The following is a 13392-nucleotide window of genomic DNA, read 5'->3' as shown; positions in this document are numbered from 1 at the left end:
TTTTCCGAGTTGTAAATCTAGATAATTGATTAAGGTTTAAAATTGAAATCTAGGATAATTGATTAAGGTTTAAAAATGCCAGCATGAATCCAAGATAAAAAAGAAAATTGTAATATAATTTGGCCATTTATTGAAAGATCAAATTTCTTTCAGAACAAATTATTGGGGGGAGAAAGGAGGGTAGTTAATGTGCTTTGAGTGCTGAGCAGCAGTGGCCTTGGACCGGAAAAAGAATTGATTAAAAAAGAGCTGATGAGCATGGTTCAATGCCCACTGTAGTCTGTAAGAGTCTTTCCATAATTTTGAATGGACTTTGGATCAGGCTCTTTATTATCTTTGATCAGGACTGTACTTACAAGCAGTTCATCAGCCATTTTCCTCATGACTTGGCTGTTCCCAGGGTTTTTAACTGTTCAGCCTACCTCAGAGAGATGCTCAGGACCAGATTCTGCTCTCACTTACACCATTGCTAACCTAGAGTAATCCCACTGAGCTGGTTTCTTGTGTGAGTCAGCAGAATAGTTCTGCATCTCCACATAGAATGAACAAACTTGACAGTCTTTCTCAAGGCTCAGTCCTGCAACGCCGTCCGCACATGGCACAACCCCTGAAGTCAATGACTGCTCAATGAGCATAGGTGTTTCAGAATCATACCCAACATTATGGTGTGAGATGCTGAAGATATAAATTCTGTAAAAACTAGGACTGCACTAAGCTCAGGCATATGCAACAAAAAGTGCCAATGGATTATTAATAGAGCTTTAGAATTTGCCGATTCACTGAAAGCAAAATGTTTTGCAGAGATGGTTAGATTTTGACAGAGTTCCTCCAGAAACCACATAAGGGTCTGATAGTTTCCTGCCAGCTATCCTGCCTGTCTCTAGGGCAGCCTGCCAGGCAGAGTATCCCAGAGTCAAGGACCTTAGGCCTTCCAGGGTCCATGCTCCAGATGAGCTGGCAGGAAACCAGGTAGATTTCAAAACCAAATTGGAATGAAAGCAAATTTCAGCAAATGGAATTATCTCCACAGAGCAATAATCATTAAAAACTTTTATACTACATCAGCAACATATTGGATTATACTCCATATATAAAAACAACTCATATGTTAATCATATGGGATATTAGCAACAACAGCTTGCTACCTTGAGGTGGAATACAGTAAACTCATTCATAAGGAGTCTGAGCATAAAATAAATTTAGTACACATCAAGCATAATGTGAGGCCAAATTCTCAGCTGGTATAAATCACATAGGTCTATTGACTTCAGTGGAACAACACTGATTTACACAAGCAGAGGATATAGCTCATTTAGGACCTCCAGCCCCAAATGTTCCAAACTCATGAGTCTGGCAGTGTAGTCAGTGGTGGTCAGTCCTCCCCCTCTGGGTCAGAGTGAGGCCACCCTGCCTCACTCCATCATTGGAATCTCGGCCTAGTTTTGGGGACCTAGCAGTCTGGCATTAGTGTCCCGATGGGCCTAATGAGGTTGAGTTCCCAAATAGGCACCTAGCTTTGGCCGATTATGCAGGAGCAGGTTCTCTCTGGAGCCAGCACACCTCACCCCGAGGCTGGGCTGGACAGTCAATAGGCTGTAGCCCTAGAGCTCTTTAAGCAGGGACTGGGCAAATGCCATAGCCAACTGGCCCTAGTCTCTTGCTGCAGAGGCAGGGCACACCCAGTAATCACTCAGCTCTGGGCTCTTGCAGCAGAGCCAGAGGAAACCATCAGTTGACTTGCTCTGGACTCTTGCAGCAGAGTTGGGGAAAAACCCAGTAGCCAGTTAGCCCTGGTCTCTTGATTCAGAGACAGGGCAAGCCCAGGAGTCAATGAGCTCTGTGCTCTTGTTGGAGAGCCAGAGCAAACCCAGGAGTCAATTAGCCTGGCCTCATGGTTCAGAGACAGGGCAAGCCCACGGATCAGACTTCCTAGCTTCGGTGGACAACCAACAAACCCAGGCCCTGGTGGTGGCAGGAGAGGTCTGGACCAACCCTATTCCACCGGACCCTGACCCAGAGCCCTAACAGTGTCGGAGTGGTCTGCCACTGGGTCAGCAGGGATCCCAACCACAACACAGTGGCTGTGCCTGAGGCAAAGCTGCAGCCAGACTAAGGTTGGCTGCCCCTGGGCCACTTCCTCCCCTCCCCTCGAGGTATACCTGGATTAGCGGGGCGTCCTCTGCCTCTTCTGGGTAGGTGTCCCATGGCAGGGCATCATTGAGCTCAGCAGCCAGGAATGTCTGTCTCCCCTGGTGTCTCAGCCTCAGCTGAGCAGGAGGCCCCACCCTTTATATTTCCTGTTCTGGTGTCGTACTTCCGGTGGGAGGGGTAAGGGAGTCCTGTCTCTATCCACGTGGGCAGGGAGGGTGGGTTGTCCCCCTCTAGCTCAGAGGGAGGCCACCCTGCCTCACTACAGGCCCTAAAAATCATTAGATTGGCTTCTGAATCATGAGACCAATTACAAAAATACATTTTGGTTCCTTTTATTTGTATTCTGGTTTTGAGCCCCCTTATGCTACACTGGGGTCACATTATCATGCTTTTCTCCCCAACCATGCAAGCTAAAAATGTACCTTAAAAATAAAAATACATCTGAGAGTCTCACATATTCACATGACTGTAGAATCTGAGTCTTTAAGAAAAACACGAATTATTGCAAATCTCTGGATTAAAATCTTGAAAGATGGCATTAGAGACTAAGGTTTGTTCCGCTAACCTGATAGTTAGATCATTTGCCAGGATCATCTCGGTATATCTCATGTAAACAATCCCCTGCTGTATGGGGGCCTCGGGCATTGGTGCACCGCAGTGCCTCCTATTCTCTGCCTATGACATACAATAGTTTAGTTTTCTGAGGGCTCTAGTACTTTAGTCTAATTTCAGTTGTTGGGTTTGTGGTGGGTGCTGGGTGGCACTGATAGCCTGTGATGTATAGGAGGTCAGACTGAATGATCTTGTGGTCCCTTCTTACCTTAAACTCTATAACTTTATGACTCTAGGTAGCCCGCATTACTTTGGAGATGGTTTTTCTTATTGTGTAAGACCATGGCTGTTGATGGGCTTGGGTTAGCATTTAAAATGGAGGAGGCTGAAGTGGTGGGGGCCATTGACCCAAGTTCATTCAGGCAAAATAACCTATTTGTACAGCTTGTTGCCTGAGGGGTTAGTGGAGAGCATTCTCTGGTTGTTTTTTATTTAAGGAGAAAGTGTTGGAGTCTGCATTGGCACTGGGCCAAATTTTTTTTTATAGTGAGGGCAGGTCTACACTTAAAATGTTGCTGAAGCGCTTTAGTGAAGATGCTCCTATGCTAACGGGAGAGCATAATTAATCCACCTCTCCGAAAGGCAATAGCTGTGTTGATGGGAGAAGCTCTCCCGCTGACATATTGCTGTCTACAGAGGGGGTTAGGTTGGTATGACGACGATACACACCCCAGAGCAAAGTAGCTATACCGATATAAGTCTGTAGTGGAGACCCGACCATAAACTCTCACATGCACGTGTACACACATTCTCTCATTTTGAGCTAAGGGCCTGATCCTGTGTCCACTGAAGTCAATGGGAGCCTTTCTTTTACTTTCAGTGGGAGTTGGATCAGGCTTTTATGTGAGTGTCCTTTTTAGCTCCTTATAGAAATCAATATAAGAAGCTACAGATGACTCAGTAAAGCGTTAGATATTTCAGTCTTTATTGGGGAAAAATTACCAATTATTTCAAATGCTTTATGTGCTTCTGTGTCAGTGACAATTACTAATACTCATGTGTATGGGGCATTGTAATGAAAAGTAAAAGAATAGGTAGGTAAATGCAATTTTTAGACAAAATATGTGAACCCTGCTGAAGTGCAGATATATTATTCCCTCATGTTGAGTGCTAGGAACATAATGATCTATTTGCTGACAAAGAAAGCTACTTCTATTTTAAATATTAAACAATCACTTCTTCATACCTTGTAATTGTGCTTGCAGTTTAGCTTTTATAAGAGCGTGTGATTCACACGTAACACTCTTTTCATATGCAATTCTAATAAATAATTTACAATTCTTATTATTTCACATATTTTCTAACTCTGTTTTGGCCTAGAGCCAGCAAGATATTGGTGGAATGCTTAACAGAATTCCAGTTATTATTCTGAGCCTTGTAAGACTTCATAAACGGCCTGTAAGAACAGAAACAAAATGACATGGCAATTGCTAATTTTAATCTGTTTGATGTTCAGTTGCGACCATTCTTGAGTATGATAGAGCAAAATATAAACTGTATTGTGGGACGAGAAGAAGAATACAAGGTTGAGCACCTCATGTGAGGTGCTTGGTAGCTGAGACCCAGATTTACAAAGGGATTTAGGTGCCAAAACATGCAGATAGGCACTTAGTGGTATTTACAAAAGTACCAGAGTGAAATAGACACCTATGTCTCATTGGCTGTCAGTGACAGTTAGACTCCTAGCCATTAGGCACCAATCTAGATCTTTGGGTGCCTCAATACCTTTGTAAATCTGACCCTGGACACCTTTCAGAATTGGATGCACCTTTTTCTTTTTTCTTCACAGGTCAGTAACATAATCCCTTCCAGCTCTACCTCTGTGACTGTATGATTAGCTTTTAAAGACCCCCCCCTTTTTTTTACAAGAATCCTTCCATTCTAAAATTATCTGAAGCATATCTTTGATGTAGAAATTTAAGGGGTCTCTGTTCTTCAGCCACTGATAGTTTTCTTCAGCCACAGTTTTCTAATATATTATTACTATCACTGTTATTTCTCTGTTTATTATATTATATGTTTCCAAAAAACACTGTCCAAGTGATAGGTGTTTGAACAGACATGAAGCCGCTGGGTTGGCACTATGAAGAAAATAGGAGCTCCAGTCCAAATGTGGTAAAAGAAATTGAATCTATTAGGCCTTCCCCCATCTTGCTGAAAAGAACAAAAAGAAACACACAACAAAGGTTTCTGTAATTTACAGCGTCAGGATCTTGGTCCAATAATGGGGCTCATTAGCTGGCTCTGAATTAAAGCTTCAAGGCTAACCCCTTCTCCAGAGGTTTCTGGGGTTTTTTTTATACTGTTTACTATGTCTCAGGTTCCCATTTCAAACCTGCTGCAACTATAGCCAAGTGCTGCTGAAAGCAGTCTGACTCTTCTGTAACCAGGCAACCATCAACATGAGTTTATACACGGGTGCCCATTTGCCATTTGTCCTTTTCCTAGTTTTCTGAGAAAGGTAGGTAGAAAGAGAGACAGAATGCAGCAACGATTTACCAAAGGAAGAAGAAAACAAAAGAAGGATGACCTATCTTTCATTCATATCCCATTGTCTCACACACACACACACACACACTTTTACCACCCAAAACTAGAAAATCCAGAATAGAGAAAAAGAACTAATCTCTATGGGAAAAACAGATAAACAAAAGTCCAAAGCAGTCCATTAAACAGACAGACCATCCTATTACAATGATGAACAACCACAGAGGAAGGCATTGTCTCAATTTGTATAAGAGGCTTTGATAGGTTTTAGATGTTGGGCATATATGGGCAAGCTTTCTAGAAAAGGACAGCAATATTTTGGATGAAAGATAAAATTTGCAAGTGTATTTATACCCTCCTGTTACTTTGGATACATTAAATTGTTGCATTCTGTGTGGTTTAGATGAATGGTGTGAGTCTTCCAGCAAGGGAACCAGGAAAATAATTGTGTATGATGTGCATAGGATTTGGATTACACGTACTGTAGTGACAACAGTAACAGCCAAAAGCACAATATGATTTTACTTTCAAAAATATTTATTTTATTTAATGTTGTTTGTTATGTTATAGGTACAAGAATGGCTGTGCTTAAACTGCCAGAGACAAAGAGCAATATCGGGACAACTTGGGGATATGGGCAAAATGCCACCTCCAATGGCTGCCCCTTCACAGTTGACATCCAAACCATCTGTTGTCCCTCAGAGCCAGCCTACGCCAACCAAGTCAGATCACCCTCAGAAAACTGCAGCACTGCCTACCCAAATAGTTGAAAAATCAAAAGAAGAACCAGGAATTCAGAAAAAAGTTCCAAAGCTTCCGCTGGGGAAATTGGCAAAGACGCTTTCATCTGATAAAATCCAGCAGGGGATTCAGAAGGAAGATCCAAAACTTCAACAGGGGAAATTGGCAAAGACGCTTTCAGCTGATAAAATCCAGCAGGGGATTCAGAAGGAAGATCCAAAACTTCAACAGGGGAAATTGGCAAAGACGCTTTCAGCTGATAAAATCCAGCAGGGGATTCAGAAGGAAGATCCAAAATTCCAGCTGGGGAAACTGGTTAAGATACCATCAGCTGATAAAATCCAGCAAGCAATTCAGAAGGAAGGTCCAAAACTTCAGCAGGGTAAACTGGCAAGGAAACCCTCAGTTGATAAAATTCACCAGGGAATACAGAAGGAGGATCCAAAACAACAACAGGGGAAACTGGCAAAGACATCGTCAGTGGATAAAATTCCTCTGGAGATAAGTTCAGATGCAAAGCAACTTATAAGCAAATTGGAAGAAGACAAAAAAGGTGTACTCCCAGAAGAGAAACCATCCCTCCCAGAGGACAAAAAAGAAGACTTCAGAGTTGAGACTAAAGGACAAGATATCAAACTGAAGTTAGAAACCAAAGTACCTCCTGAGGAATTGCAGGTTAAAAAACAAGAGGAGATTAAGAAGGAAGATTTGACCACTGGGATTCCACAAATGGCATCCAAACATGAAAAAATTCAGAAAGAAGAAACCCTAGCTCAAGTGGCACCTTTGCCAAGACCTGATCGTGTGGAAACAGTGAAAGAAAAAACGGTAAGATTTTTTTTCTTTTCCATTTGCTACAGAAGGCAATAAAGGACCTGCTACTGCAAACCCTTACTTATGTGAGTGGTCCTTATTCTCAAAGCCATTGCAATGACATGGGATGACTCTCACTGGTAAGGGTGAAGACTCCTGTCAGTAAGGATTTGCGCAACAGGTGCATAGTGCCCTTGTGTGTGGTTTTTCATTTGAGTTTGCATAATTTTCAATCTCTACAGTTCAGAACAAACACTAAACCAAAATTGCTTTTTTGAAGTCAGATTCAAACCTTTGTCTTTTTTTAATGGCGGTTATAAATTCCTTTAGGCTTTTGTTCAGTTTTAATCATTGAAGCTGATACACACTTTTCATAGATCTCAATCCCTGGAGGAACCAAGCTGCAACAATGTTTCACTCTGTTAATGACTGTTTTCACTCATCTCTCTTGATTATTTTTTGCTATAGAGATTTTGATTTGGAGGAAGTGACCAGTATAAATTATAAAATAGCTATATTTCTTAGTCCAGAAATGGTGGGCAAACGTGCTGATTTCATGGGCCTTCATCCTACTTTGGGATCTGCTAATACAGATTTTATGTCCATGCAGGATTGCATTGGCCCACCAAAGGCAAATGGGATTTGCATAATACAGGAGTCTGCAATACTAGATCCCAGTACAGGATTATTGCTATGTTTTGTAGTAAATTTACATACATAATATATAACTCAGCCACATTGTATAACTTATTTCCTTCTCTTGTGGAAAATTACATGTCTTCAAGTACAAGTTATATATGGACTGTCCATTCACATAAATCAATGAATGTTAGCATGTACGAACTGATATACCTGGCTGCACTGTACAGATACATTTGCTGTATGTACAGTAATTGTTAAGCCATTCATCAACTAAATGTGGCTAAAGAAATGATTTATACATATTTTGTGGGAGATGAAAAATTGTGCTCTTTTTAATTAACCTTGAACTAGTGAATGATCATTCATTGCAAAAGTATTGGGGTGGGTGAAAGGAAATTCTTTCATGTCTTCCAAGTATGCTATAAAGCTTCCAAATAGAGCTGGTCTATTTTTCAACAACAAAACCTACCAAAATATTTTGGCTGAAAACTGAGAGAGCTTGATTTGGAAATGTAGTTGTAGTGGGAGTTGCAATTTGGGTGCCTCATACTCCCATTCTCTTCTGTCATACAGACTCCCTGGCTGGACTACAGCTAACATGATACACCATGGTCTCCCCTTGTGGTGAGGAGATGTAATTGAACCATGGGAGTCCTAGCCATGATGCATCATGGGAGATGAGAAGATGCATTTTAAAAATGGGAGCCCAGTCAGTCTACAGAGAAGGTTGGGGCTGTAAGGAAATGGGACTACAACTCTCATGAGGCACAGTGGCAGCATATCCAAAACAACAAATTTTAATTTTTGGCTGAAAGATTTCATTTTGGGGGCATTTGATTTTTCAACAAAATCTGAATTTTCCATGGACAAGAGATGCTTTTTCACAAAATATTTTGTTTTATAAAAAATCTAATTTTCTGTCAAACAACATTTTTGATGGATAATTTTCAACCAGCCTGATTCTTCAATTTCTATAATTTCATTTTGTATTTTGTATGCAAACGCTAAAAAATGTTGCCTAGTGTTTAGGGCATAGGTCTGAGATTCCAGGGTTTCTAGTTCTCACACTCATACTGTAATCATGGTGTTTCACCTGATTTCTATATAGTAAACTTGCTCACTTTATTCTTGTGATAATACCATTGAATACTTATTACAATCAAGGAGACTACTGGAATGAATATGATGAATGTGATTTAGCCTTCTGTACCTCACTTTACTGATCTATAAAATGAATATGATGATAAATATGTACTCTACATTACCAGAGTTAAGCTTTGGCCTTTACTTAGGTAATATTTATAAAGCATTTGGAGTTGCACACATGATAGGAGCTACTTATATATATATATATATATATATATATATATAATATTTATTATTATAATTTTATTTATTAAAACCAGAACTCTTTGAAACAGCACACATTTTTATAAAGAATACCAATTTTTAAAAGCAAGGATTACATTATTTTTTTCCTTTCCTTCTTTCTTTGGTCACCGGGGAAATCCTTCTTAGTTTCTACCAATGAGGAAATAAATTGTACATCTGTTATTTTGTTTCCTAAAAGCAATTATGATAATTTATTGTTATTTATTGAACACCATTAATGTTTTCTCTGAAGTACAACAAACGGCAGGAGATACAATCTTGCCCCAGGGCTCTTGTAATCTAAGTAAAACAGAATATAACAATTTGAGTAGATTGCACATTTACACCTCTTGATTTGGTGCAGGTCAATCTCCAGGCAGTGCAGAATATTTTTTAAAATGAATTTTGGAGAGGAATAGTTTAAAGGATTTCTGTAAGAGGTATTTTTAAACTAGGGATTTGAGTGAAAAGGTAATAAATTTTAGCACTTACAGTTGCTATATGCAGTTTGCTATCTCTATGCAAACATTAATTAATTCTCACAGTATTCCCATGAGATAGATCAATATTAGTATTCCCATTTAACAGAGAGTGAAACTAAAACACACATTGCAGCCGAGGTGCGTGGTTTCAGCACGTGATCAGAGTTAGCTTTAATCAAGCTAGCATGAGTACCATTAGTGAAGTCACAACAGCAGGCTTCAGCACAGTCTGTACAAGCCCAGCTGGAACCCTGGGTACTTACACGGGTGGCTAGCCCATGCTGACACCTGTGTGCTACAGCTTCACTGCGGTTGGTACTTGCACGAGCTAGATTAAAGCTATATTGGGTGTGTTTACACGTGCTGTCACCACCCCTCCAACTGCAACATATACATACCCATACAGAGGTCCTCATCCACAGCCCAGTAACATCAATGGCAATGCTTCCCTGGGCTTTGGATCAGATTCTGAAGGACTTGCCCAAAGCCACTGAGTCAGTAATAAGAACTGGAGTACTTGTGGCACCTTAGAGACTAACAAATTTATTTGAGCATAAGCTTTCGTGAGTTAGTCTCTAAAGTGCCACAAGTACTCCTTTTCTTTTAACAAATATACAGGTGCCAAAATGTGTATGTTCTTCTCATTGGTTAAAATCTTACACAACCACTGGTTTTGCTAGTAATTCATTGTTTCTTAATTAGACCTGATTCAGAAAAAGTTTGACCAGAACATTTTCCATTGGAGAAATCAGTTCTATTGACATTTAAACAATTTAAAAATTGCATCAATTTTGCCAGAATTTCATTTAATTGAATAAAAGTTCCAACAATATTGAAACATCCTGTTTTGAAGTTATAACGAAATGTCACAATTTTTTCCTTTCAAAATGTCTTTTTGTTATGATTTATTTTTTATTTGTACTATATTATATTTTATTTAAAAAAAAAAAGGTTTTTACCAATCCAAAACTACTACTTCTAAAAAAATTATTTCTCAGAGAATATCAAAATTTTCGGGTTTAATTCCTAATCAGAACGAAAATAGATTTTTAAATCTCCAACTCTTTAACAAAATAGAGTTTCCATTCTCTCCACAGGTCTGTTCTTAATCCTTGTAAGAATGACTCAGTCTTAGAAAATTTATATAGCATACCTTTTTAAACATTCATTTTCTTTTGAACAATATTCTAATTCAATCTAAATAATTTGACATCTGTAAGCAATTTAGCCACAAAACATTTAAATATTACCCTCTCTACTTAGAAATATCATTCCTACCATACCAGGGAATATTATAAAGAGTTACCTTGAACAACATTGTCAGAATCTGAGTGATGGATAAATATGTAAGAATAAGGGGGATTTTGAAAATGAAAAACTCGCAGGAAATAGTTAATAATACCTAGCTCTTATACAGTGCTTGTCAAAGGACGGCAGTATCACCATCCCCCTTTAACAGACTGGGTAACAGACACACCACTTCTAGTTAACACACAGGTAAAGTGACTTCCTCAAGACTGTCCAGCAGGTGAGTGGCAGAACCAAGGAGAGAACCCAAGTCTCCTGAGTCTCAGTTAACTGCTCCAGCTGTTCGGCCATACCTGCCTCTGAGGCTGTAGTGGTTTAGAGTTGTAAACAGAGGGTTTCGTTGCTGTAATATAGGTACCTCCTACACATCTTTAATTTTCATAAGAATGAAAATGAAAACTGAAAATGTAGCCTCCAATTCCATGGAAAAATAATCTTGTCCTATGCCAATAGAAAGACGTTACCATTGAGTTATGGTTTAAATTGGCAATTTAAGCAGGGTTTAAATTGGCAAGCTTACGGAAAGAAGGCCCTGTAGCTTTGTACACCATTCCGGAAGGCCTGCTGAGCTTGATTGTATGAACCTGAGTCCCTCCTAGTTGTGACAGTGAAGCAGTTATACGTTTGCCATCAACTTCAGGCACCTAATGTTGTTCTCTGACAGTGGTAACAGTAATTTCACCATCGCACCTACATAGCCCTCGCGCGCACGGTATTTTCCTTCAAATATCATCATTCATCTAAAACAGTTGTTCTACAATTATAATGTCCTTGAATGTAAGAAGTGATATGAGGCATGCAATGATACATCACAGGTGAATTAGATGTATGTTGCCTCAAAACTCTATGATGTGTCTTATTATATTTGCATGATGTGTATCACCAGACACGCAACTATACACATGGGCGTAAGGCATAAAATAAATTCTTGTAAATTGTGCTCCTCCCATAGTAGATTTTTAAAAATCTCATTACATATAGTCTTATCACTAATAGAAGCACCTTAATATTTTAGCGCAAATTCTGCTCCCTGGTTGTGCAATGTGGAACTCCTCTGCACAATGCAGGACCATATTACAGACTGCACAATTCCATGAGCAGAGCTCCCACTGGTAGCAAGGTGAGCTCTGTGCAGAGAATGCAGTAAGAACGCTTATTGCGGATTAGAGACTAAATGTTTATAAGCTGTCATCTCATTTGTTATACAGTGATTATAAGAGAGGCTGTTTCTAGGCAAGGGACCAAAGGGCACAGCAGAGCTTGGACTGGCGGTGTTCAACCCTGGAATGACAGGCAGTAAAAATACCTCTAGCTCTCTTAGCTTGCTCTGTCAGGGGATAGCTGCTGCTGTCAGGGCTATCTATGGAGTCCAAAATTACAGTTTGGACTCCATAGATAGCCCTGACAACAGCAGCTACAAGGGGATGGGCTTGAATCAATCCATCTCCTGGCTGCCCTGACCACTCATCCTTTCTGGTCTATGCCTACTGGCTCCAGATCACAGCAAAACAGAGGCGACTGTCCCTTCTGGGAGGACTTTCCACAGCCAGGAACCTACAGCCCAGGTTCCACTGGCTTTCACCAATGAGACCCAGTGAGGCAGTCAAGCCCTAGGAGTCTGTTTGATCATGATCAATGTGTTAATTTAATATCTCATAAAATTTATCCATGTAAGCCTCTATCTTATAAAAGCTAAAATAAATAAATCATTACAGGTAGATTTTGAATGAGGAGGTATAAAGTTTCAGGGGTATGTCTACACTTTGAGCTGGGGGTGTCAAGGAGGTATAGTCATGCTAGTTCTCATTGCATTAGAGAGCTAAAAACAGAATCTAGCTGCAGTAGTGCGAGTGGCAGGAGGCATAGCTGCCCCGAGTACAAGCCCATGGGAGACCCTAAGCACATACTGAGGGTGGCTGGCCCATCCTGCAGCTCATACTGCTGCAGCTACACTCTATTTTTAGCATGGATGCTCAATCAGCGCCCTGACGAGTGTGTCTCCTTGAGGTGGGACTCACACCCCGATCTCCAAGTGCAGATATACCTTAGGTGTGAGAACCTCATGGAAAAGTTCAGGTGGCTAAAATAGGACAGAGACATGCTCTGAAAAATTTCCCATAAATGCTTGCTTTGTTGGAAAAAGGAAAGAAAACAGGCAAACCTGTTTTTTTTTTAAAAGTTATACTTTAGTGTGGACCTTATACGAAGATTAGATGTGATGCTGTCATTAAGGGCCTGTTGATTTCCAGGGTAGTTTTCCCTGAGTAAGGAGAGATAAATGGTGTCCTGGGTCATACTGATTTCCCAATTGTTACTGAACAAAAAATGTTTGGAGTCCAATAGATAAATTCTCAATAGCATTTTAGTGTCAGGGTTATCACCAGAATTGTCAAAAGAAGTGGAATGCATCCGATGAAGTGAGCTGTAGCTCACAAAAGCTTATGCTCAAATAAATTTGTTGGTCTCTGAGGTGCCACAAGTACTCCTTTTCTTTTTGCGGATACAGACTAACATGGCTGCTACTCTGAAACCAAAAGAAGTGAGTACTTCTTGTGGCACATACCTTAGAAAATACAATGGCATCGGTCCTGATATCAGATATTTGGGCACACGCTATTGGTAAAAAGAGATTAATTTAAAGGTTAATACCTAACTTTGCAAAGTGTACAATAAAGCATTCCAATGTAGCTGAGACTGATATCAATGTATTAATATAACATTAATTAATATACAGGATGAATAGTGTAGTTGTTTTAGCACAGAGTATCTATACACACACAACACA

General features: G+C 40.0%; 1 protein-coding gene across 5 annotated transcripts in view; it reads left to right on the top strand.

Moving 5' to 3' along the window:
* PCLO (piccolo presynaptic cytomatrix protein) overlaps nt 1-13392 on the top strand; it is a 514652-nt gene that overhangs the window by 232414 nt on the left and 268846 nt on the right. For all 5 annotated transcript variants that reach the window (XM_073328638.2, XM_073328636.2, XM_073328635.2 and 2 more), the window contains exon 4: nt 5821-6819. In XM_073328638.2, the coding sequence (XP_073184739.2) occupies nt 5821-6819 (999 nt within the window). The remainder of the gene's footprint in view (nt 1-5820; nt 6820-13392) is intronic.

This window comes from Lepidochelys kempii, chromosome 1, assembly GCF_965140285.1.
Source record: "Lepidochelys kempii isolate rLepKem1 chromosome 1, rLepKem1.hap1, whole genome shotgun sequence".
Lineage (NCBI taxonomy): Eukaryota > Metazoa > Chordata > Testudines > Cheloniidae > Lepidochelys > Lepidochelys kempii.
Note: the sequence above shows the minus strand (reverse complement) of the source record. Positions and strands in the feature narration are given on the sequence as shown.